At 36.5% G+C, this 27,891-nt stretch overlaps 1 protein-coding gene across 2 annotated transcripts in view; it reads right to left on the bottom strand.

The window, feature by feature from the left end:
* The window catches only part of LOC106879436 (proto-oncogene tyrosine-protein kinase receptor Ret), a 400,307-nt gene that overhangs the window by 154,021 nt on the left and 218,395 nt on the right, over positions 1 to 27,891 (bottom strand). For both annotated transcript variants that reach the window (XM_089347491.1, XM_014928991.3), the window contains exons 8-11: positions 26,031 to 26,271; positions 22,633 to 22,845; positions 17,976 to 18,143; positions 14,200 to 14,301 (exon numbers count right to left, since the gene is read on the bottom strand). In XM_089347491.1, coding sequence (XP_089203617.1) covers positions 14,200 to 14,301; positions 17,976 to 18,143; positions 22,633 to 22,845; positions 26,031 to 26,271 — 724 coding nt within the window. The remainder of the gene's footprint in view (positions 1 to 14,199; positions 14,302 to 17,975; positions 18,144 to 22,632; positions 22,846 to 26,030; positions 26,272 to 27,891) is intronic.

Genomic DNA, 27,891 nt, shown 5'->3' with positions numbered 1-27,891 from the left:
TTGAAATAATTCGACATTCTACTCAAAATTCATAGCTGGTAGGAATCTGTGGTATCTCAATCACAAAAGATAAAAGGCACTTTGACTCTTCCCGTCCTTCACATTACTACATCTATATAATTTCGACCACTTACACAAATTCACTATGTCAAATACACACACACACACACACACACAAACACACACAACCACAAACATACATTAACATACATATACACGCGTGTGCGCGCATGTATATGTATGTGGGTTGGTAGCTAGCTAGATAGAAAGATAGATAGATAGATAGATAGATAGATAGATACATTTCTTTTATTAGCCACACAGGGCTCAACGAAGATGGGACAAATACAATGTAGAGCTTTTCTTTTTGGGAGGGGGAAGGAAGGGAAAAAAAAAAAAAAAAAATTGGTGGTGTCGATCAAAAGGGATCGTAGGAAGGGAAAAAGGGGGAGTTCGATCAAAAGGGATCGAAAAAAAAAGAAAAGGAAAGGCCGATCAATAGGGATTAGATAGATAGATAGATAGATAGATAGATAGATAGATAGATAGATAGATAGATAGATAGATAGATAGATAGATAGATGGACAGACAGAACAAATAAGAAATGAATATTAACGTTCACGCAATCCTTGACATATCTTCGAAATTTTGGAAGCAATTAGAAGTAAATTTTACTTGTCCACACATATATATATATATATACGTTCATGTATGTCACCTGTACATGTACATGAAAACATACAAAAAGCATTCGATGACAATTACATGCATTCATGTTTAGCCTATTATACATATATTCCTAGACGCACACATGGAGAAACAAACTGACATATTCCCGTGCAAAGACACGCGTAAATGCGCGCACACTGACACGTAATTATTAGTTTGTTCATATGCTATTTCTGTTAAGCTTCCATAGTGATCGTAATGTGCGTATGTGTGTGTGTGTGTGTGTGTGTGTGTGCGTGCGCTTGTGTGTCTTTCTGTGTGTGTGCTTGTGTGTCCGTATGTGTGTGTGTGTAAATAAGAAGGTAAATAAGGGACCACTAATTTCAGAAAATAGTGTAACAAAATATGTTTATTAAGCAAAAGTTTAAATGTATCTCTTTTTTAGTTCCACGTCTCCGACCGATTGTCCAGAAAGGTGTGGAGGGACATAGCCTAGTGGTTAAAGCAGCGGACACGCGGTCGAGGGATCGCAGGTTCGAATCTCAGGCCGGGTGATGTGCGTGTTTATGAGCGAAACACCTAAGCTCCAAGCGGCTCTGGCAGAAGGTAATGCCGAACTTCTGCTGACTCTTTCGCCACAACTTTCTCTAACTCTATCCCCCTGCATCTAGCAGCTAACCTGCGACGGACCGGCGTCCCGTCCAGGTGGGGAACTTATACGCCAATGAAACCGGGAAACCGGCCCTTATGAGCCAAGCATGGCTCAAGAAGGAACAAACAACAACAAACACACCAACACTGTTTGTCAACAGATAGCTGTGGACGTTCATAACACAAACACAAACACACGCAGTTCGGGCAGAATTTGACGATTTTTTTCATGTCTCCTTTTTTGAGGAATAGGTTGATGTATTGGTGAACAGATAATGGCGATGGCGGGAGCACAAAGATTACAGTTGTAATTTAATATGTAGGATACAAATACGAGTTATTATTAATGCCTTGTGTGCATTAAATGATATTTATCTCTCAGTGGCTGGAGTACTTTTCTGTTGATCCTATCAATAACACATGTGTGTGCGTGTGTGTGGACATGTTTATACACAAACATACACTTATGTATATGTTTGTATGTGTGTGTGGTGTGTAGGCATGTATATCAATTCTCCTATATTATATAATAGAAAGATCTGTTTTCGGTTTTTGAAGACGGAGTGAATCTTTCGAAATATTTGAAATAGAAGCATAAAATGAATGCAAGTTTATCGGAAAGACAGGCATTCAAAAAGTCGACTATATTTACAATAGGAAGAATTGGCACCCGACACCTGTAGCAAGATTGTCAAACATCCCCTAAAACTGGAAAGACAAAAATAAAAAACATTCTGAAGGGCAATGTGTTTCATTCAAATTAATCCCATTCAACATTGTCTTCCCTTTCGATATGGAGTTTAAGAGAGCCGAGTATAAAACCCATACAGTTCCTGGTTGTTTCAGTGCTAGCCTACCTTGATTGTGTGTGTGCGGGAAGAGTACACTCACGTTTTGTCATGCGAAGTAGTTGGAAGTGTTTTACAGTAATAATGTCAATCTGCTACTTAGAAATGCAGTAATGCCAGATATTTGTAACCCACTCAGTTTCAGCTGTATAAGACAATCAGTAATAAGAGTTTTATTTTTTTTTTAAATGAACTAAATAATCAGTTTGTTTATTATCTTTCATAACATGTCTACTGAATTTAATAAAATTGCCTCAATAGAAATATAACTATAAAAGTATAACGTCATTATATAAATGTAATGCATCTAATCAATATCGCAAGTTATAACACATACGCACACACACAGACACACACTTGCATATATATGCGCACGCGTGTATTTCATTCAATCCGCTAGTTGTACGCTTACTATCCTTGACAGCACATCTACTTTGCCCATAACCCATATGATCCATCAGAAATAGCTTTACACACAAGACACGCCACCCTAAGCTTACAAGTGGTTCACATATAGCTGCTCGACAGCAGTTTATTCAAACAGCAACGCCTACATGCTTTAAAAAAGCACTCACCTCTACAAACTTGATGTCTTTTACACAGCACTGCAACTACTTGGTGACAGGATGACTTAGTGCATCGCACAACACACAAGCCCTTCCATCTCCCAAGCTGTAACCAAATATGAATTTTTACCAAAATAATTTCTAGACTTTGTGGTATCTATCCTTCTATTTCTCAGCCATGAAAATTCTTACACGAATAATGTTCCGTTTTTGTGTTTCGCTATAATAGAACCCTCTCCAGAATGCCACATTCCTTCTACTCTCCAAAGATACTACTCGTACGCCTACACGGCAAGTGCGAAAGCATTTCCGGTTTTATCAAATCAACAAGACCACTGGCTATGGCAATGCCTCTTCCATTAGTCATAATCAGTGTCAAACTGTCAAATTTTCTCTCTCTCTCTCTCTCTCTCTCTCTCTCTCTCTCTCTCTCTCTCTCTCTCTCTCTCTCTCTATCTATCTATCTATCTATCTATCTCCATATGTTATCCGATCTTTGAAAGGGTGCTACTGGAAGTCCTATTACCAAAGGACAAACAGACTGCTACTGTCAACTACTGTCAATACAGTCACTTTCAGCAAGACAAAAGTGATGAAAACAGCCAGTAACATTAAATTTCGCCAACAACAATTGATTTATGACCTAGAGAAATTTACGTCAGTAATATTTCAACCTTGTCTAGCATATGAATCTTCTGGCAAAAATTTCCATTAGATTCACCCGTTTCTCTTCTCTTGGATTGTTGGTGTCCAGTCAAATCGCACTATCGCGGTGAATGATCATAGAGCTCTCACTATTGGACTTTTCTTGTACTATCCTTCCCTTCTTCAGTAGCGATAAACTTACCATTATTTTTAAGAACGCCAACTTCTACGAAAAGGATATCCTTCTTCATCCATTCCTAATCTTCTGCATACAAGCGATATCTACATGCAATGGAATCAAACCACGCCATATCTGTGCAGAATTTATGAAAGAAGTCCTCGAGATTATCCGACAACAAAGTGAAAACATGTAAGCAAATAGAACCATCCCTGTCGCTATTAATCCTAGCTTTCATCCTCACTGAAGCTCTCTCTTGACGAACGGAGATCCTCTAATTAGTGTACACTGCATCACAAAGACATGTTTCCGTTCAACAGCTACACGCCCGCCATAAATCTCAAGTGAGATCCACAATAGAGTTATACTCTCACATCTGCGAGTGATGATGTTGCTAAATACACAGGCTTTCTAGTTTGCAACGAAAGGAAGGTCACTCCACTGATGGGTATGAAACTTCTCAACAAAAGACTTTTACCATTGGCCTGCAAATAATACATTGTCTTTTCTGTGTGTTTTGACCAGTCACAGTGATCTAGATAGTCTTATGTTACTCGAATTTTTCATCTCTCACTCTTCTGTCAAACACTCAAACAGCGCCATTTTCAATGGCCCTACACTAGCCACTAAACCCAGTCTGTCATTCTCAGACACCTCCTCGAACCTCCAAGTCTGCATATATTTTTCTTCAGAATAACCTTGCGAGTTTTCTACAGAAACATTAACCTCATCGATCTCACGGGCACACAGGGATTGCAAAGATGATAGTCCTAGCCCTTTCCTCTTAACCAAATAAAAAAAAGGGAGGAATGTGTACGTGTAAATTTACTAATATAAATACACTAACGTACATTGATACTTTCTGGAAAAAAGGTACACGCAATAAACATATATTCATATATACGCACAAACAAACATTAGTCAAGAGGTTGATTGAGACGTCATGGCGATTATCTCAGTTTATCCATATGTCAATCTGTTGATAAGATTGACTCCTACCTATAAAAGGTATTTCTCAAGTGAATCTTTTCTAGCGATCTCTATTAAGTAATTACATGTCACTAGATACAGTGCGTGTCAAATTATTGCTATCAGATAACTTACCTTCAATTGGCTACTATTTGCAATTTAAGGTGGGGACTTTATTTTTCAGGCAATAAATCAATGATAGCTTACAACAATTTTCACTTTTCCAACTTAGTTTAGATACCAAGTATAAGAGTCAGTGAGTGAGAGAGAGACAGACAGACAGAGAGAAATTTCATGGGTAAAATTATTAACATCAAAGATATAATTAAAGGTTGCGTATAATGAAGGCTCAATGTAGAGGACGAACTTGGCCAAATTATGTCAATAATTTGGTACAGTTGGATAAATTACGTCAATTTAAAACTGAACAAGTGAAGCATAAAACGAGTGAAAAATTTAAGGCTAGTTAAGTATCATGTGAAAGCTAAGCTTATATTTTGTGAAAGTCATGTGTGTGTATACCCTTGCGTGCATGTGTATGTGTTTGTATACATTAGTACATTGATACTGTGGTAATCCCCATAGCTCATTTCGAAATTAGAATGTTAATTGCAGTAATTTGTTTCATGTAGTGTATGTGAAACACATCATACATTAAGAATCTTTTTCTAACCGAGCAACAACCACAGAAGCATTCGCAAACCCCAATTGAAACTAAAGAAGCCGTCGTATCTGTTGAAAATTTCCAGCTCCTGCTCTTTTGAGTGGTTAGTGCTTTCTCTCGCAAGAAATACCTCCAGTTGCTTTGACTGTGTCACTAAGAGGTACGTGATTTGTTCATGAAAGCATACTAGATCAACATTATACAAATTCAGGCAGTGTCTATTTTACAGACATGTCAACATTTACGATTACCATTTAACTCCAAATTAAGTATGATCCAGAAAATGTTTTACTGCCATATCTCCTATAGATTTATGTGTCTGTATGTGAGGGTGGGTGTGCATGTGTGTGACTATGTGTCTATATGCGCGTGTATATTTAACAATCTGAATATTAGTTAGTAAGGGGTTGGTAACCCATATGAGAAAGACTTTGAAGAAGCATCAACAGAATTATTTGTCTTGTATTCTAGCCTTCATTTACTAACATCTAGTTCACTTAAGTAGATGAAGATAGTGTGTCAAAAAATGCAATGAGCATAAAAGATCAATAATTATGTATTGTTTTAAATCCCCTATGAAGAAGTAAAATTCTCAGTATTTGTTTTCCTTTTCAGTTATGCCCAAATTCAAATAAAGTCAAGAATGTAAGATATTGAAGCTTTCAATACTTACTCTCTGTTTTATCCTAGATTATTTTTTTTGGTAGTAATGAAAAATATATATATATATATATTTGAAATTCCCTTCTGTTTCATTATTCATATATTCACAGTATACAAGATCATCTGTTTGCAATTATAGATACATGCGCGCTTGCACGCACATATGCATGTATTTTGATGTATCCTTGTAAATGAAATTAAAAGCTGAAGAGACAGACACATGTCTGCACCATGTACATGTGTGTGTATGTGTGCGCGTGTGTAGGTAGGTAGGTATGATTGTATCTAAGTATACTTGTGTGCGTGCGTGTTTTTATGTATACATGTGGTGCATGTAGGTGTCTGTTTCTTTCTTCAAGTATAATTTTCACGTATCAGGATTTAATTGTGTCTTCAGAGAATTTATTATGACTCCATACAATCATCACCTTGTAGCATCTTACACTTACTGAAATTGACAAACATATCTAATTTACGTTAATTATACCCTCATTAAATTGTAGTATGTTTATACTCGATACCCCGTTTATTATTTTATCTGTCTTTGTATTCAATCGAAAAAGATAGTGAAACACTAAAAGACCTTTGTAGATTGCTCGTAGCATCGTATCCGGTTTCTCATATTTTCAGAGCAATATTTTAAAGATATATTAGATGTTTGACGTCTTGCTACTGTTTCTAATTTCGTTTCCATAAATGACACTGTATGATAATTTTTAAGTGACAATCGTTGATATTTCGCAAAAATAGTATTAATAATTCACTGTAGAAAATTTTGAATCGATAATTTTCTGTTTTTACCTCAAAGGTAGTGCGGAAGTCTCACTGCTATTTTACAGATCTTACTTTGTTATAGACATTCGTTTCAAATCAAACCAACGTTTTATAATTGTATATAAACTCAAGTAAAAACTTGGATAGCGGGCCAACTATTATAGTGTATCTACTACAGTTATATAATCCGATTCCGATACAATACTTAATGGCCTCTGATCATCCGATGTGGCTGGTCTGGAACCTCCTCCACTCAAGTAGTCCCGACTCACTCTCTTTCCACTCTTGTCACCCTTGTTGCTCCCACCTTCCAAGTGCTGCCCTAATTGCTACGCACAGTTCTTCCTCCCATTTAACATCATCCTAATGATAGCGTACAAAGTTCAAATATGGGACGGCAAAAATGTTTCCCGATTACAACTGAAATATGATAGTCAGCAGTGTAATGCTTTTTTCTTAAGATTCCCCCTTACATGTTTTAATAGCAGCAGTATTCTTCGTTCTTTGCCCCCCCCCCCTTCTGCCTCAAAAGATAATAAAGTTTTGTAACAGGATTTAAGCACTTGCCCAACACTGGAAGACACCCATCTTTTGTCCCGAGATTGAAGTACTTTTCCATGGTTCATGCTCGAACTGGGTGTCTGGGAATTGTGGGTTGCTCAGATACTAGAAATTTCCTACTCTCAGCCTCGTGCAGGGCCGTATGATGTCAAACATACTTCAGGAGATTTTGAAAGAGTATTGAGTCGAACACGAAACTGCCACCAAACAGGATTTAGTATAAAGTTTACTCCTTAATATAAAGTTTACTCCTTACTATAAAGTTTACTCCTTTCACAATGAAGTGAGCCTATTTATTCGTAGCTAAGGATACATAACCCTGGGCAGAGCCCGCTGATTGTGTCATGCAAGGTCATCGCAAAAACACTGAAGTAGTGTTTGTAGTCTCAATTCACTACCTAAAACATATGGCGTAGTGGTTCAGAGCGCGGCCTACTAACCCCAAGATTCTGAGTTCGATTCCAGGAAGTGACCTGAATAATAATACTACTAATAATAATAATGATAATAATAACAACAACAACATCGAAAAATACCTTAGTAATGAGAACCCAAGTTTGAAATTTACCCAAGACACCTAATGAAGGCTGGAGGGTATATCAGCCGAAACGTTGTGTTAACAACAAACAAGATGAGGACAAATATCCGTCAATTGTAAATAATGTAAATAATGTACATAATTCCTCAACTCTTAAATATAGAACTAAATTATCAATGTAGTTTTAAAATTACAGTAAATGCCACTAGGATAAATCTGAATAATACTCAAGTTCATGTTACGAAGGAAGTTATTAAGTGTATTGCCACACAGAAAGTGATGTTTACCTTTCTTTTCATCGTGTATTGAAAGTATTCTCAGCGAATCAAATCCCTAATGTAGCAATATATTTCCAATGAAAGAAAGACAATGTATCAGGTTATGTCATATGTGTATGTATATGTGAGTATGTATATTATATATTTTGCTCTTTTCTGCTCTCAATGGCATTTATTATGGTATTTTCCAGAGGAGAGGAGAGAATTTTTAGCCAAGCGACAAGCTTGCTTCTCATAACTCTGAAATAAAAATTAACAGACCAAATCAGAATCATGAATTGAGATTGCTCATATTTTGTTATACTGACGTTATGTATTTCTCTCCCCGCCCCATCCATCCTTGCGTCCGTCCGTCCGTTCGTCCGTCTGTCGATCTGTCTATCTATGTTCTCGCTTGATTCAGAATCAGTAAATATATCAATAATATTGATTTTAAAGTTTCTTTATTCAAAATATATTTACTGGTGAGCATATGTAGTAGCTATGTATGTATCTCTCCTAGAATGAGAGAGATGCTTTGTAAGAAACAGGAGCTCCATTACTAGGATTTTGACACTAACAACATAATGAATTGTCGGAAAGTAGGGGTTCGCTCCACCTGCTCGCAATTTTATAGGATGCAGCTGTGCATCGTTAACCAGCTAGAGGAGATGTCTTCTTGGGGTAAAAAATCGCAGTAGAGTCCGTTCGAAAGGATAGCCATGTTAAAGTGGCTACGAATATTACTTATCAGTACAACTATTGCGTTGATCTCTTACAGAGATTTTAAACTAACATTTTTGCTTGTTGCAAATCAGCGACTGTGTGTTTGTTTGAAATATATGTACTCATCAGAGGTGCCACCTGTCTCTCTTTCAGTATGTACTGGCTTTTGAGCTATTGCTACGGAGGTTGGAGAGTTTGGGGGGCATCCCCAATGAACTGGGATGTGGTAAGTCTGTTTCTGCATGTGCAGATGACGTCACCATCACCGCGTCTGATGAAGCTCAGCTACCTTGTGTTGAGGATGCTATCAAAGGATACGAGGCAGTGGCAGGGACAAAAATTAACAAGGACAAGAGCTGAAGATTTCAAAGCAGCTGTCCATAAATATTCCCCTTCTCGTTGATTTTGAAACAGATCTTTTACCTGTTTCAGTCATTATACTGCGTTCATGCTGGGGCACCGCCTTGAAGAATCTTAGTCGAATGAATCAATGGGGTAGATAGAGAAACCATTGATGCAGAGACAATATTTCTCCGTTCAGTTGCTAAATATGAGCATTTCTTTTGGGCTAATTGCATCCCTGTATCAGCGAAAAATACTTTGATTAAATCAAGCAGTGTTTCAGCAATTATCCTTAAACAGTAGCCATTTTAGGCACTTTTTTTCAAGTGTTTTGGTTGATTTATCCACTCTAGTATTTATTATAGTCTGATACAATTTTACCGATCTATTTATTGTTAGCGTTTTGATTTGACGGGATTAGTATGCCGTTTGAACAGTAAACATAAACAGACATAAACACAGGCGTATAGATGAGCTTCTGCATACTATCCGTAAGTCGTTGGCCAAGTGAAGATCACAATAAAAATCATTTGCTGAAGGGAAATGATAGAGCTTGGGAACACGTTTTCATGAGTGGTTACATGTGCACCTAAATATCAAGACTTTTCACAATATCTTCGATAATACAACCAGATGCTATTAATTCTTTTAGAGTAAAAAATAATTACATATATATATATATATATATATATATATATATATATATATATATATATATTGTGCTGTAAATAATTGCTTTACTTTAAAAGTTTAAACAAACTTGGACTTAAACATTGCAATTTCGGTTATTGTTTATTCTACTTCACCTCCGAAATAGACACTAGGAATAATAAAAATAGTCATCTATACACAGATGACCACTTGTTCCTCTTTCTCACACACTTTAAATTGACTTCTAGCTTGTTTAAATGTATTTGCTTGACAATAATTGTCCCTCAATATTTAACTTATGTCTTTACTTACATTTGCAGGTATTTGACGATAATATGCAATAAAATTATATTTAGATATATAGATAACTATTCAATCGTTCCATCTTGCGTCTGCTTACCTTCCGCCAGTTTGCAGTAAAGTAGTCTCTTGCGGTAGCGTGCGTCAGGTATTCGTTCCGGCTAATATGAGTTGGCTACAGAGACATACTCAGATCACTTATGATATTATTCACTTCACCAAAATAGATGACTCAACACACTTTCTATGCTAATTCAGTTGTCTCTCTAATTGGAGTGAGAATTAATATCGCTGTGATTCTTTCAATGTTAAATCTGGATCATTAGTAAGGTTTATTTGCCACGATAAGAGTAACCGTGTGTAAATACGCCTGTGCGAATGTACACACACGTTTGCGCGCAGACGCATACTCAGAAATGCACACACACACACACACACACACACACCACAAAAATATATGACATTTTGTGTATGCAACTGTGTTTGGATATATTTGCGTGTTCGTGTATATTTTCCCACTCTGAATTCCTATTCTTTTACTTTTGCCTCCATACTGTCACTCCATTCTCTTCTTTTCACAATGCTCAAACCTATCATTGTAATTGTATCTTTATTTATCGCTTTCTAATGAATTTTATGCATGTAATGTCCTGCCCACTCTTTTCACACTAAAATAACTTATCCTGACTGTATCACTTTTCATAGTTGTGTGACATGTCTATCAATCTTCAAGTCCGACTTGTTAATCCTTCATCTTCATTCAGTTCGCCTCCTTGATATCTCACCCTCTTGTTTAGGGATCCTTTGCCCCACTTAATCAGTCCTTCGACTTCTGTTTCAGCTCTCGTTTCCCTACTCTCAAGCGAAGAGTTAAAACACAGAAACGTTATATTCTATGATCGCGTTTGCAAATAAACTATGCTAAATCTTCATAATAAATCGAATCCAACATGCCACTGGTACTTTTTTTATCTGGCGGTAGTTGAACTGAGTCGAAATTCGGAAGAAATGCCGCTAAATATTTTTCCCAGCGTGGTAACGATTTTGCCATCTGACCAGCTTCAGTTTATAATATTCATTCCAAATTTTGGCACGATGCCAGCAATTTCGGCCCGCACGGTTCCTCCGCGGTTGCACTTCGCCGAATGTCCGAAGCAGCTGGTACGTTCACTGAAAAAATTAGAGCGCTCAGAGCGAGCCCTGCCGGCTTGCATACGAAAAGCATGCGAATGATGGAAAATGACCTCGTCATCTATCAGGACCACTGGTATTGCGACCGGAACCACCGATATTGCGTCGTTAGACGTGAAAATCTTGGATCGTCGCAAGCCGCACAGCAGCGACAGCGGGTGGCATGCAGGAGGAAGAGCGAAAATCGGAGGTTCGAAGACAATCAGATACTGTCGTAATTCCGACAGAAAATGATACTGATGGGAGGTGTATGGTTGCAAAACAGAAACTTAAAGGAATTGACGGAAGGGCACTACCAGAAGTGGAACCTGCGGCTTAATTTGACTCAACACGAGAAAACTCACCCGGTCCGGATACCGATGGACTTGACAGATCGATATCTCTTTCTCCATCCGGTGGGTGGTGGTGCATGGCCGTTCGTAGTTGATGAAGATATAATATTAATAAGGAACTCAAGGCGGCGAGCCTTATCGTTAGCACGTCGGGGAAAATGCTTAGCGGCATTTCGTCCGTCTTTACGTTCTGGATTCGAATTCCGGCGAAGTCGACTTTACCTTCCATCCTCTCGGGGTCGAGAAAATAAGTACCAGTTGATCACTGGTGTCGATATAATCGACTTATCCGCTCCGCCCAAATTGCTAGTACTGTGCCAAAATTTGAAACCAGTATTAATAAAGAGTTGTTATTACCCAGTTCGGATTTTATTATACTGGCACCGTGGTTACATTCTGTAGCTCGGTGATCCGATTGTTTAGATGTTGGTAGCCGTGCGTGCGCGCGTACATTCCTGCGTATGTATGTATGTATGAATGTGTGTATGTATGTGTGTGTATGCATGTATATATAAATATAAATACATACACATGTATACAAACACACACAAATATGTGTGTATGTGTGTTTTGTGCTTGTGCGTTTGTTTATGTATTTATCCATATATATATATATATATATATATATATATATATATATATATATATATATATATATATATACCGGAGTAAGCACATAAATGTGAAACAAGGTGGAAAAAAGAGTACTCAAATACCAGAGGTAGAGTAATATGCTTTATTTAAACGCTGCAGCAATATAACAAAAAGCTGTTACTCAGAGTTTCACGTTCCCGTTCATCGGATAGTTTATAACTTTTTGTTATATTTCTGCTGCTTTTAAATAAAGTATATATATATATATATATATATATATATATATATATATATATATATATATATATATATATATCAGTATATTTAATACTCTTGTAGGCAGTCACACTTAATATTCTGTCATCAGTGTCAAGACACTTAGTTCTTTTCATCTTTGTCTGGTTAATTGTAAATAGGTGCCATTTTTGTTACAGCTCATCTCTTTTGAGTTCCCTATTAAGTATTTCTCTTCTAGTAATTGGATTAAAAGGTCACATAGGAATGAGATTGCGAGTATTTTGTTAGTTGATATGCTATTTAGTGATTAAACCTATGGTTTCTATTACTACTTTGGGAATTAGAAATACCCTTTCAGCAAAGGATGGATGAATAGCTTATTTGCATGCATTAATACACATCAGAGGCAAACTATAAGTATCCCTTTGCGCCATGGAAGAGGTAGAAGGCTTGTATAACACTGTGTGAGTTCTTTGACTAATTTCTAGATCACCTAACCTAATGTAAATACATATTTAGCTGCCATAGTTAATTATCTTGTTGAATCCGTTAGGGAACATATCTAGATTTAGAAACAAATACCAAATCAAAAGCAAGATATACGCCGAAATAACTAAGAGCAGCTTCTTGTTAGAAAGATGACACTTTATTATGAGAATTACCTTCGTTTAACATTGGCCTTAAAATATACTAACATAAACAACATAATTGTGTTTCTACATTAGGATTTAACGAATTTCTTCATTATCTCCTCATGATTCTCTTCCCACTCTCACACTGTATATATATATATTTATGTGGCGCTTTTTATTTTTTTATCTAAGTTGTTTTCTTGCCTAAACTTTGATGTTTATTTATTTTATTCTTCCTTCCTCTCACACTAGTTATGAAGACTAAGTTTGGTTGAATAGCAACGAAGCATGCACATGACGGTAGGGATAGTCTCCAGTTTGTACTGATGCAAATAATCATCAATATTTATGAACTTTTCAGTTGGTGACTCAAAGAGTTATCCCCTATAGAAGACTTTACGTTCTTTAGTTACTGCTAGCACCATCTTTTAAAATTAGAAATTGTAGTACACAAGTCTAATGTAACTGTAAAACATGAAGATAAGGTGAAACGTATATATATGAAACTTTTTTGAAAAGCTTTGTATCTAAGTCTGAAATATTTTTCAAGCAAGTAGATTCCCAATCTTTAGGCAATAATGAGCAGGAGGACACCCTATTTCTGAGGAGGAAGCAAAAAATAATGATAATGGTTTACAGATTCTCTTCGTGTGTCTACTTAGTCGCCAAGTTCGATTAAATACTTTTAAGTATATTTAATAGTTGAAATTCTTTATGATATGAAGAAATTACGTAACTAAGTTTATGAAAGGTCTCTCGGTTCGTTTGATTAAATGTATAGATTAAGTCAGCATGTCTAATGATTTCTTGCAATTATTGAATTCTATGGAAGCAAAGGAAACTTTAATCGGTATAACTTGATGGGAAAAATATAATCCAATGTATAAGAGACTAAATATTCAGGGACACCAAATAAATAAAGATATTTATTGATTGAGTAAAAGAATCACGAAAGAGGCACACTGCCTTAATAAACTAGGCATCGGTTGGTATAAGCAACAACAATCTTATTCATGTTAAATTTCAACGAAGAATTTCAATGGCAAGCATTTTCGTCATCAAATATATTCCAAAGAATTGTTGACAGTATGCATGTTTTAACGTATTCATATTCATTACAAACGCATACATATGCCAAATATTCAAAATAGTTTATTTTATAGAAAAAGAATTTAGGCAAAACTTAATCACTAATCAATAGTATTCTTACCTCGATTTATTGGTTTGTTGTTCGTGTCATTTAATGATGGTGTTGCAAACGTCGACTGCCTAGGGTAAATCTTTACAGCTCGATCACAGTTACATTCCATTGCTACAAAACAATAATAGTCATAATTCAAATATTTCATATATCGTAATAGATATCAGAAGTCACTTTCAATGTCGTAAACAAATACAGTGAGACTGATAAAAATTTATCGCTTCGTTTCATCTCTGAGATGGATTTCATTACAATAGACAGAAGTTCTGAACTGATATTAATTCTTTATGTATTTTCTCCAACTGCTACGGGGCTAGAAATTCATGTTACAGGGTCAGTAAATTTATTTTCAGATATATTTAACTGCTATATGAGGAGTCTTTTGTCGATGAGATTAACATCAGGCGTGTATCCAATAAGTTAGTTTAACCTACATCGAGCAAAAATAAATTTTTGAAAGTTCGAACAATGAATTACAGGCTATAAACACAAAAACTAATGTCTTAATAATGTAAATTACCTTCACCGTTAGCCAGAAGTAAACGCTGGAAATTAAAGTAAACCGTGGGGTGGGGTAAATGAATAATGATTTAAGACTTATTATGCTGTATTTTATCAAGATTTGACTCCTCAAATTAACTTTGTTCTTACAGGTTAAAATAAAGGCTGTTATCATGAGGTTGTATGCAGCATAGCCTTTAATACCGAAAATCCGTTCAGTCATGAACAAAATTTTGCTCAATAGTTTTCGCATTGAATTAAGTCTAGATGCCTCGCACCAGATTAAGAATTCCAAAAGCTTAGAAATGTAGACAAGCAGCATTTTTTAAAACAAAAGGTATTGTTAATATTAAAAAATGCGATTATGATAACACATAGAAACATTATAAGTGTGTGCTCAAATTTATTTCAAGTTCATGAATCGTTTACGAGGATTTCTTACGAGGCAGCTATGGTTTACACTTTAAGGTGGAATGAGATTGATATTCTTTTCTATTTTATGGACATCACGCACGGAACTAAAGTGAAATCAAAACTGTTGGGTCGAATTACGCAATAGTGAAATATTTCATGAAGTACAAGATAAGTAAAAAAGTGATACATCACACTCGCTGATATGTGAAATAGCGTTTGTAAAAGTTGGAAAGATTTTTTTAAATATGCAGACATTTGTTCATTTGTGGAAAGTTTCGGGTTATCATAAGCATTTTTCTAAGTATCTTTTATCTGTAATACAAACTTCCATATGTTTATGTTTTTTTAATATACTTCTGAAAGTACTTTGACTATGGAGAAAAGCATCTCAAAAAGTAACCCCGCCCTAGTTGCAACAAAGAACAGTGTGGTCACCATACTTATTAAAGAAAAAATATATATTGAATTATCTAAATTACACTAGTTTTTGCGTGTTTTAATAATGTTTTGATCTGATTTGAGTAGCGTTAAGCATATTAAGAGCAAATAAATTAAGACTTTCATATCAGGAACACTGCTGCTATACACGCACACATTCTAACCTGCATTTAAAGAAAGATTATTCGACTGGTTAGCATGACACTTGACGTCGCCTATCAACGCACTTTAACACCTGGTCCAAAGGCTTACTTTCTCCCGTTTCGCTCCCCTTTCTACCGCCACTACAGGAGGTTCTGACCCTCAAAGCTGCTGATATTATGCGACCTCCACTCAGGCGATAGATAATTTCTCGCTTCTTCTAAACTTTCTACCCACAATGTATCCTCCTTCCAGGTCCCTCACTAACGGCTACACTTCATTCTCCTTTCCAAAATATCGTCTCCTTCCAATTTACTGCATAGTAAACTAGTAGATTGTGTGCGTGCGCGTGGCACTCCGTTGGTTACGACGACGAGGGTTCCAATTGATCCTATCAATGGAACACCCGGCTCGTTAAATAAACGTGCAGGAAGCTGAGCACTATACGGACACGTGTGCCCTTAACGTAGTTCTCGGGGAGATTCAACGTGACACACAGTGTGACAAGGCTGGCCCTTTGAAATACAGGTACAAAGGAAACAGGAAGAAAGAGTGAGAGAAAGTTGTGGTGAAAGAATACAGCAAGGGTCGCCGCCACTCCCCGCCGGAGCCTCGTAAAGGTTTAAGTGATTTCGCTCAATAAACACTCACAACGCCCGGTCTGGGAATCGAAACGCGATCCTCCGATCGCGAGCCTGCTGCCCTAACTACTGGGCCATTGCGCCTCCACAGTAAATTGTACGTAGCAATTCTGTTTTCTCCATCTAAAATAGACTTAAAATCCAATTAAATACCTTAAACAGTAAACTCGACAGAATCTTTTGACTGAATTTGACCTCACTATGATAAATAACAAAGCTTGAATTACTGATATTTATCAACTCTGGTGATATGAAACGCATCTGGATGCTGTAATGTTTAAAATGTTATTGAGACACTAAACTTAGACACTATAAAGCAACTAATACGAACCTTATCAAGACTCAAATTTGGCCCACATATTTAACACACCAATGTATACATCAAATTGTATAATTTAGTTACTCTCATGAAATGAATTATACTACTTTAAAAGCGATATTATTTGAGGCCTTTTACTTCTCTTATGACTTAAGTAGATGGTAAAATAAAATGAAAAAAAAAAGATGATTGATTACAAGAGGAAGAGCGAAGAAAACAATGTAAAGAGATCAAGAGCTGAAACAATAATCTGAAAGTAAACAGGCCCTAAAGCAAACGCTTTCAACTCATCATATCGCAATAGGATGTAAACGTTAGCTGATGTAAATTTATATATTCCAGCACATTCAGTTACCTCCTATCACAGCCTCCTTAAGTAACTTCTATAACACACCGCTTCTTGCACCAAAGTGTCTTTGATGTAATGAAATAGAAATAACTCGTTTGTTACACCGCCTCTCAGAAACAAGAGAAAGTGGAAATGTGTGTGAGAGAGAGAAAGAAAGAGAGAGAGAGAGAGATACAGGCAGTCAGAGACAGAGAGGGAGGGAGAGAGAAAGAGAGAGAGAGGAAGATAAACAGATAGACAGTGACAGAAATGCACAGGATGTCTGCGCGGCCCTGTGTGCGTGTGGTGTGTTGTTTACTGATAGAAAAGAATGTCTCCTGGCCAGTCTTATGTGTCGCTCGCTGCCTCAAAATATTTTCCCTCCTGCAAAGTAATCTCAGTGTATGCTGGAGGCTCGCAGTGTCCAGCAAAGGAGCTTCTAGGTGATCACTTGAACGGCTGGAAATAGAAGCCAATCTCCCTGAAATAATATCATACCTACATTCTTAAATAAAGTATATGTTAAACAATGCAGTTTCTCTCGCAGATTCACTTTCTTGTATTTAGACTTATTTCAGTCCATCTGATTCACGCTGAGTTGTATATGTGTGAGTATGCGTGTTTATGTGCGTGAGTCTGTATGTGTGAATGAGTGCGTAAGTGTGAATGTGTTTGTGCTTTCTAGTACAACGGACTTCTGTAGTTTTTGGCAGCAAAAACTGCAAGGCTTTGTTTAATCCTAGGTTACGGTTCGAAGGTAGTTGTGTAAAGTGCTGCACAGTGAGATAGAACCTGAAACCATGTGGTTACGAAGCTAGCTTCTTAGCGTCACACATGCCTGATCTCATATCCAAAATATACAATTGAAATACTAATAATAATATAATCGTTATCATTGTTGTAGTCATTATCGCTTTTGGTCACTTCGCTGCAATCAACTTCATTTTGATTGTTCAGTTTTATATTATTTGCATAGGAAAGAAAGAGTTTGTACTCAACTTACATGCCTCAGTAATAGGTTTCTTCTTTGGTGGTGAAGGAGGTGATGGAGGTGGTGGTGTTTTGCAGGTACAAGAGCCAGATGTGTCACACGAACACCATCCACCCGCTTGCTTAATACCCATTGGTGGCTTGTATTTTGTATTCAGTGAACCTCCGATAACATTTTTTACTGAAATAAAAATGCAAATTGAATGTAATAGAAAAAGAATTGTGTTTTATATATATATATATATATATATATATGTGTGTGTGTGTGTGTGTGTGTGTGTGCGTGTGTGTGTGTGTGTGTGTATGTGTGTGTGTGTGTGTGTGTGTGTGTAATTATAATGTTGTAAGATGCCTTGACCAAAAGCAAAATATTATAAGGGATCCAAGAAAGAATATTATTTACAAAATAACTAAAATGATACAGGGCGTTCTGACAACTTGCAGAGAAGAGAAATTTTGATTACTACATTAATATCTAATGCTTGGTTAAAGTCAAATACTGCAAATAACTTATCACAATCAAAAAGAGAAAAAGATGAGAAATAAGGAAAGGCAAGATATGATTTAAAAATAAGGTTTTCGAAACATTTTGTATTCAGGTAAAAAAAATTTTTCAACATATTTCTTCTGATACATTTGACCCGAGAATTTGTTGGTAGGGCTGCATAAAGATTTTTTTTTTTAATTTGGGAAGAAGATTCGTTGTTTTAATTGGTCTCAAGTGAGCCAATTAATAGGATCCTGTATTTGGGGTCAGATAAACTAATTTATAACACTATTTACATTTGTAGTAGAAATACTTTTTTTTTTTTTGTATCAGTGCATTCTCTTTTCATATTTTTACTGTGAAGAAATGATATCTTGTTTTTATCAGAAATTCCAAGTTTGCAGAAAGCATGACCTGTTAATGTATCTTAATTCAAGGTTTCTGGGAATGGAGAATCAGTAATCTATTTAACAGATACCTTCGCAAATTCAGTAGAGTTAAACAACTGTCAGGGAACGGCTTGTTGCGTAAGCATGTTAAACAGACAAAGAAGCGTTGAATGTTATGTCTGGTAGAAATTAAAGAAACAGAAAATATAAACAAGTGGTACACTCAAAAGTAGATCCACCATGACTTAAGTCTAAAAGGCTCAGCTTAAATAATTTCTTGTGCTAAGTAAAACCACAATATTTGCAAACAAAGTCATGAAAAAATTGGAAATCAAATCAATGATTATAATACTTGTAAACAAATAAACATTCAACAACCACGAATATTAGAATAAGCTTTACAGGATGATATGTTATAAGAGTAAGGTTGCACACTAGCAACACGAACATCCACTACAATTCGTGTATTGTAAAATTTTAATATTTTATATTTTAATAATGATCACTTTTATAACTAAGTTCAAAGATGATTTGGAAATGAAAAGTGCGACTTGCATATAATTCCCTGTGAGTCAAGTTGAAACAGATTCTGCTAAAGATGGACAATCACGGCACAGTCTCTGCTTATTGACAGTAAAAAAAAGTTATTGCTACAGTAATATATAGGATAGTAATTATTTCTTGCATTGACACAAGGCCATCAATTTGAGTGTGAATATATCGTGTAGCGAATTGCCACAGTATCAGCCTGATACTTATTGAACCCGGATTGATGAAATGCAAAGGCAATCAAGAAAGATTTGAACTGAGGTCTTAGTGAAATGTAACAAAGCGGAACAAGGAATTTAGTTGAATGTTTAATGTATCTGTCACTCGAAGCGGCGAGCTGGCAGAATCGTTAGCGCGCCGGGCGAAATGCTTAACGGTATTTCGTCTGCCGCTACGTTCTGAGTTCAAATTCCGCCGAGGTCGACTTTGCCTTTCATCCTTTCGGGGTCGATAAATTAAGTACCAGTTACGCACTGGGGTCGATATAATCGACTTAATCCGTTTGTCTGTCCTTGTTTGTCCCCTCTCTGTGTAGCCCCTTGTGGGCAGTAAAGAAATAGGTATTTCGTCTGCCCTTACGTTCTGAGTTCAAATTCCGCCGAGGTCGACTTTACCTTTCATCCTTTCGGGGTCGATAAATTAAGTACCAGTTACGCACTGGGTCGATGTAATCGACTTAATTCGTTTGTCTGTCCTTGTTTGTCCCTTCTATGTTTAGCCCCTTGTGAGTAAATAAGAAAAGTTAGCCCGCCGAGCGAAATGCTTAGCGGTATTTCGTCTGTCTTTACGTTCTGAGTTCAAATTCCGCCGAGGTCAACTTTACCTTTCATCCTTACGGGGTCGATAAATCAAGTACCAGTTGCGTACAGGGTCGATCTAATCGACTGGCCCTCTCCCACAAAATTTCGGGACCTATGCCTAGAGTAGAAATGAATATATCTGTCACTCAAGGCGGTGAGCTGGCAGAAACGTTAGCAAGCCGGGCGAAATGCTTAGCAGTTACGTTCTGAGTTCAAATTCCGCCTAGGTCGACTTTGCTTTCATCCTTTCGGGGTCGATAAATTAAGCACCAGTTACGCACTGGGGTCGATATAATCGACTTAACCCCTTTGTCTGTCCTTGTTTGTCCTCTCTATGTTTAACCCCTTGTGGGCAATAAAAAAATAAGAAACGTTAGCACGCCGGGCAAAATACTTAGCGGTGTTTGAATCCAGAACGTAAAGATGGACGTATTTACGTTCTGGGTTCAAATGCCACTGAGGTCGACTTTGCCTTTCATCCCTTTCAGGGTCGATAAAATAAGTACCAGTTGAGCACTTGGGTGGATTTAATTGACTTAGCTCCTCTCCCGAAATTGTTGGCCTTGTGTCAAAATTTGAAACATTTTAGGTAGCGTGCTGGAAGAATCGTTATCACGCCGGACAATTCTGTCCGTCTTTACGTTGTAAGCTCAAATTTCGCTGAGGTTGACTATGCCTTTCATTTTTCTGTATCGCTAACACAAGTAACAGTTGAGCACTGGAGTCGATGTAATCGACGAGCCCCATCCTTCGAAACTGCTGGCCTTGTGTTAAAATTTGAAACTAATACTTCTACCAATCCAGTGCCTTTATCAGTTAAACAGAGATATCTGACATTGGTGTAAGGATGCAAAATTTTATTCGAGGAGCCCTACCAAGCTAAATTGTCAACGTTCGTTTAGTATTCATTTTATTGATTCTATGCAGATGAAACGCAACGTCGACCTTGATGAGATTTGCAATCAGAAATAAAGGTGACATGACGTAACTATATTTTAGAAGGAATTTATTTTTGGCACTCTACCGTTTCTGTTGTCAACACTGTGTTTATAAAGATATTAATAATATAATGACTTTATTTTAACATCTCTCTCTCTCTCTCTCTCTCTCTCTCTCTCTCTCTCTCTCTCTCTCTCTCTCTCTCTCAGCGGGATCACTGATTGTAATAGCTTACTTTAATGTCAGACTTTTTCTAGTGGCAGAAAATGAAGCGATTGCCAACTGCTTTTCCAGATGAGATTAAGCTTATCTATCATTTGCATTGTAGAAGGAATGAACTTACAGCATCGACTCTCGGTAGTAACTGGTGCATTAATAACGCTAGTGACGTTAAATAACTACAGCTAAGAATTGAATTCAGATCGAAATTATCCGCTACTCGGAACTTCTAATGAGTCACTCACAAGACACTGTGTTAAAATAAGTATTTCGTATTTATGTACGAAGCGTTAGGCAGAGTTGAATTTGCTGTCGTTGAATGCACAGCTTTCAGAACTAAGATCATAGGTATGAAGGTCAAACAATTCAGAAATTAATACAGTAGTTGTTTTATCAAAGCGTCAGTAACATAGTTCCATGTAGAATTTAGGATAAAAACATACCATGCGTCATACTACATTACATTTTTGCTGTATTCAGTAATGATACAGTCTGTGAGAAAAGGACCCTGGACAGAATAATCACGAACCTATTGAATTTAAATCATAACTGAATGCGATCATGTATGGAATTTAACGGACTTTTCATCATTCTGTTCTTTAATAGTCATGATTTGTTTTCTTTCGAGAATTTTGTAAATGTAGGTAAATTGCGGAATGTTTTGACTGTATTATACATGGCAGCATTATATTTTAGCAAACACAAAGTTGATATCAATGATATCTGACCTTAAGGAAGTCTGTGACAAAATTCTATAACAACTTGAGCAATGATAATAACAATTTCCTCTTTGTTTGTAAAATAAAAATTTTTTTGGATATCAAGTTAACAGGGAGGAAGTAATATCAAATATCATTAGTGGTTGAACTCTGTGATAGTGCATACATTTTAGTCTGGGATGGAAAGCTACCTTATCTTCAATTCAATTTTCCTCTTGGTGCAATATTTCCTAAGGTTTTTCACCAGATAATCGACTGAAAGTGTTTCAACAGAATGTTGTGGTTTAGTTTTGGTGACCTTTCCACAGAAGGCTATCCTCATAGAACCCAGAGCAAATCTTTAAGACTATGACATACCGACAAAATATATTTATATCATTCCCAAAATTGTAAAAAAATATAAGAAGAATCTAAGAAAAAAAAAAGTGAAAGTTAGAAAGAGTGAGTGAGAGAGAGAGAGAGAGAGAGAGAGAGAGAGAGAGAGAGAGAGAGAGAGGGGGAGAGAGAGAGAGAGAGCAAGTGGAGGATGAAGGGGTGGAAAGAGATGAAGCAAGAAATTGCTACTTACCCGTGCAGTCTTGTGGACATAACATAGGGTGATTATTTTCTACATCATCACAAATTCCATCTGGACAGTGCACCAGATTTGGGCTGCATGTCCCATAGAGAGCAGTAGGGGAGTGTTTAAGACCTTTTCGCACATGACAATGACCGCTAAGGGTTCCAAGGCCGCAATGAGATGTACATTCTTCTTTTGATTTATAAAACGAACAGCTGTGACCTGTATAAATATACGTCAAACTAATGTTATGTAGTATGTATGTTACTGACTGCATATATTCAGAGACCTAAAACACGGAAAACTTAGACGAAAGTAAAAGAGGAAATGTAAAGGAAACTTAGATGGAGAGACAAAATAACAAGGTGTGGGTGTAGGTGAAATAATAAAATTAGACACCGGTAGCAACACAGATAAAGTGAGAGAGAAATGTATGAAAACATAAGTTTCTTCGGGGGAGTGTGAAGAAAGACAGATACTATGAGAAAGAAACAAAGCAAGAATAACAAAGGATACGTGTTATTGCCGATAGATAGAAACGGTTCCCTCTCCTACGGAGAGATGATAGTATGGATACATACATATATATATATATATATATATATACGGAGCAAATAATTCAGGAAAAAATACTTGCGAAGATATTATTGACTCTATTATTATCTAGTGTAACAATTAGAAATGATAATAACAGAATCGTAGGCGATTGCAGGCCCCAGCTATATATACACAGACATGTAGGAAGTAAATAGACACCTTTAATTTTCAAAATCTGTTATTTAATACGCAAAGCGAACAATTGAAATGTAATCGATAGGTAGGACTACATACTTTAGTATTTAGTTGACATTCCCTTTGCAGTTATTAATTCAAAAACTCTCTTTTTGTCATTGAACTGATGAGCTTTGTGATTGTCTCTTGTGGAATTTCTGCCCACTTTCCACGCAACAATCAAAACAATCATCTTTAGATTTAGGTTTCTGTCGTGTTTTTCGTATAGCTCTATCTAGTATGCTCCAAAGATTTTCAATTGGGTTCATGTCAGGAGATTAGCTCGGCCAAGGAAGCTTTTTGATCTATTTTTAGTCAGCCATTGTTGATTCCTTTTCGCTGTGTGGCATGGAGCCCCACCTTCCATGAATAAAAACTAATTTTTCGTTATAGTATCGTGTGAATACAACGGAAGTAGCCTTTGCTAAAGTATTTCGATGTATTTTTCAGAGTTTATGGTTCCAACACATTTGATCAGCTCAGAACGACCATTGCTGGTGACAGCTCCCCATACCATTACAGAGATACCGTCATGTTTCACAATTGTTTGGAGTCGTTTCAAATCAAATTTGTGATTGGGAAGCCTCCACACACAAAGACTGTCTGAAAATAATGCAAATCTGGATTCATCTGAGAAAATCACTCTATCCCAAAATGAACTGGATTTTTCTGACATCTCCTTAGCCCATTTCTTTCTTTTCATGATATTAATTGGTTGAAGGAGAGGTTTTCTTCTAGCTGCTCGTCCATAATACCCAAGCTTATGCAGATATGTAACACACGTTATATATATATAAGATTAGTAGAGTTAGAGGTTCAAATAACTTTCTAATGGATAGAAATATCCGTTTTACCACCGGTATAATTATCTATGTTCACACTGGGCATATTATTCTCATAGGTTACAGCAATGTCAAAGATAAACATGAGTTTATCCGGAATCAAATTTAAAGTAAACAGAAAATGGAGAAATGTTGTTCAACAACAATTGACTAACATCGATTATTACTTTTTAATACAAATAGGCCTTATCCCATCCAACAGCTGTTTCTGCTTCCAATGTTCCACGGTATTGCCATTGAAAATTCTGAAAATAATATTCATCATATTTGGTAGCACATCCGATCTGGAACATGGAGTTTCATCAGTGAAGAAAAATATATAAAAGAAAAGAAAAGAAGAAAGGCTTAATATATCTAAATCCACTTCTCGAGGCTCTTCTTCTTTTCTTTTTTTTCTTTCATGTATTTTTTTTTACTCTGATGAAGCCCCATATTCCAGATTGGATGTGTTACCAAATATGATGAATATTATTTTCAGAATTTTCAATGGCAATACCGTGGAACATTCATGAATAGCTGCTAGTATTACATTGTATGATGATTTATTGGCTTTCTAAACTTTATCAAGATTTTATTACTAGTAATTCATTAACTCCTAGGCTGAGTATACGTGTGTGTGTGTGTGTGTGTGTGTGTGTGTGTGTGTGTGTGTGTGTATGCGCGTGCATGTGTGTATATAAAACATAACTGCAGAGTTTATTCATAAATTGTTTATTTACATCATCTTACACATATTTCATAACCATTATTATCTGTAATGTAAGGAAAACTTCATATGCAGATTACATTTATGAATTTTCAGAGACTGCATAACAATCGGACAGTGTTATTGATATCAACGTCTACAGTGTATCGAACTCTTTTATTCCCACGTTTGTGTATATATATGAATGACGTGAGTTAATAAAATAGTAATTAAATTAAAGAGTATTGATTAGATATAAATCTCGAGATCGCCCTTTGCAGCAAAATATTGATCCACTAGAATTCTTGGTGGGACCACTGCAGTGGATGACGTCAATGAAGTAAACAGAAGGGTTACTAACCTAGTGTCATTTAGAAGGGAATGAGCGTCAATATTTCCATTACCACTGAATTATGCATATGTTTATTTTCCTTGAAATATATGTGCAACTTCTAAATACGTTTGTTGTTGTTGGCACTCCATCGCTTACAACGTCGAGGGTTCCAGTTGAACAGCCTGTTCGTGAAATTAACGTGCAAGTGGCTGAGCATTCTACAGACACGTGTACCCTTAATGTAGTTCCCGGGGATATTCAGCGTGGCACAGCGTGACAAGGCTGACCTTTTGAATTACAAGCACAACAGAAACAGGAACTAAGAGTGAGAGAAAGTTGTGGTGATAGAGTACAGCAGAGTTCGCCACCATCCCCTGCCGGAGCCTCGTGGAGCTTTAGGTGTTATCGCTCAATAAACACTCACAACGCCCGGTCTGGGAATCGAAACCGCGATCCTATGACTGCGAGTCCGCTGCCCTAACCACTGGGCCATTGCGCCTCCACACTAAATATGTTAAAAAGTGGATATATTACATATTTTCTTTGAATCGTATTTGCTATTGAAGATGGTTTCATGTGATGGAGGAAAGTCTTTAATACTATATGCAGAATCTGAGTTATCACTTTGTAGAAACAAGTTGGTAAAGAGACAGACAGATAGGTAGGTAGGTAGGTAGGTAGGTAGGTAGGTAGGTAGGTAGGTAGGTAGGTAGGTAAGTAGGTAAAAGTAAAAGCAGTTGTAGTTAGAATGGCAATAGAGTTCTCGTATACAAACCACATTCGCCTGTAACGTTAACTGGAGTGTCATCAATGTTGACAGAAATGTGAACCTTCTCCTGGATAATGTTGCCCTTCATGATCTTAACTTTGAACTTAATAACTTTGTGTGACGTCGATCGAAGTGCCATCTCGCTGTCTACATATACAATCCCTGTGTACCATGAGACGACAAATATTGTTGTTTCATGAGGATCAATGTAGAAATGGTCTCCACCCTTATCGGGTATTTTGTAAATCTGAAATGAACAATTGTAATAAATGATGAGAATGCATGATGATAAAACTAACGTTTTATATGTTATGTATTTAATTGAAGAGAAGCACTTTGAAGAAAACCACTTTGATTATCCGATTTCTCTCCATCTCTCTCTCTCTCTCTACAAACACATACACACATACACACACACATATACATAGATACATACATACATACATACATACATACATACATATATAATGCATATATGCATGTGTTTATGTATTTTTATATGTGTCCAGGTATGACTTTAAACTGCATCCAGTAGTGGGGACCTAGTATGGGAGTTCCAAAGTTTTGAAGAGCGTAGCACTGCCTCTAAGCCATTATTGTTCTCAGGCTTATTCTAACCTTGAGTAGCAGCACCCACAAGTGTCTCAGCTATAGGTTAGCTAACATGTGAACCACTGGGAGTGAAACATCCCAAATTCTCGTTAGAACTTCCTTCTATGAGAGGGTAAACTCGTATGAGAATCCTGAAGTGCAGTTAGTTTCAGATCATCTCAACCCCTGTTGTACCACTTGTATTATAGCTAACTGCACTGAAATTGGGTTAGAGCTGTGCAAATCTTTATCCATTCAAAACCACTTCAGGCGGAGGAACATTTTGGACTGTCGTACGTGTCTGTGCGTCGGTGTATGTGTGCGTGTGTAAGTGGGTGTATGTATATATGTATGTGTATACGTATGCATACGTATAACTTAGTGTGCATGCCATTGGCCATAAAAATCTGAAACTGGACAAGAATACATGTTATTGTGAATAGCAATGAGTCATTTTATTCTTAATCCATGCAAACCATTTGTATTCTTAATATTTCCTCAGTGGTAGCTGGAGATCTGAAATATATATTTACCATTTAATTAAGCCCAGTATATCATTTGTATGACGTTCTTCTTGGAATGTCCAATTATGCATTCGAACCTATTTTAAATGTTTATTCTCTTCTTTTCCTGTGATTTTTCAACAGACACACATATGTATATTTATGTGTGCTTGCGCAAACAAATGTATATGTGTGTGTGTATATATTTGTTTGAATATCAAGAGAAAGAAAAAAGTGTAAGAGCTGTATGCTTATTGCTATCGTAACTAGTTTTAAACAAACAACAGGCTAATTGTCCCCTGGTTAAACCACAAGTGTTACTTAGCTAGCCTTTTTAACATAGGCTATTAGCAACTTAAAACTACAGTTCAACGAATTACACTTCCTTTTAAAGTTTCCGACGTTTACATATAGGAATAAACTCTCCATTGAGAAAGCGAGGAGAGATGCTTATGAGAAAAGAAATATATAAATGGTTAAAAACCCGAAAAGGATGAATTAGAGTCAAGCGAATAAGAAAAGTTTGTAGGAAAATTAGTCATATATGATATATGCCTGTGTATGTGTATATATATATATATATATATATATATATATATATATATATATATATATATATATATATATATATTACTTAATAAACACATTAATTTTTTTATATGCTACTATTAGTTTCATGCGCTGAGAGTGTCAGTATTTTTAACACGTCTGGAGCCCTAACACAATCATCAGGCACATCCCACACGCCATAACGAACTAAAAATTGACTGACA

This window comes from Octopus bimaculoides, chromosome 2 (assembly GCF_046866305.1).
Source record: "Octopus bimaculoides isolate indiv1 chromosome 2, ASM4686630v1, whole genome shotgun sequence".
NCBI classification, from domain to species: Eukaryota; Metazoa; Mollusca; class Cephalopoda; order Octopoda; family Octopodidae; genus Octopus; species Octopus bimaculoides.
Note: the sequence above shows the minus strand (reverse complement) of the source record. Positions and strands in the feature narration are given on the sequence as shown.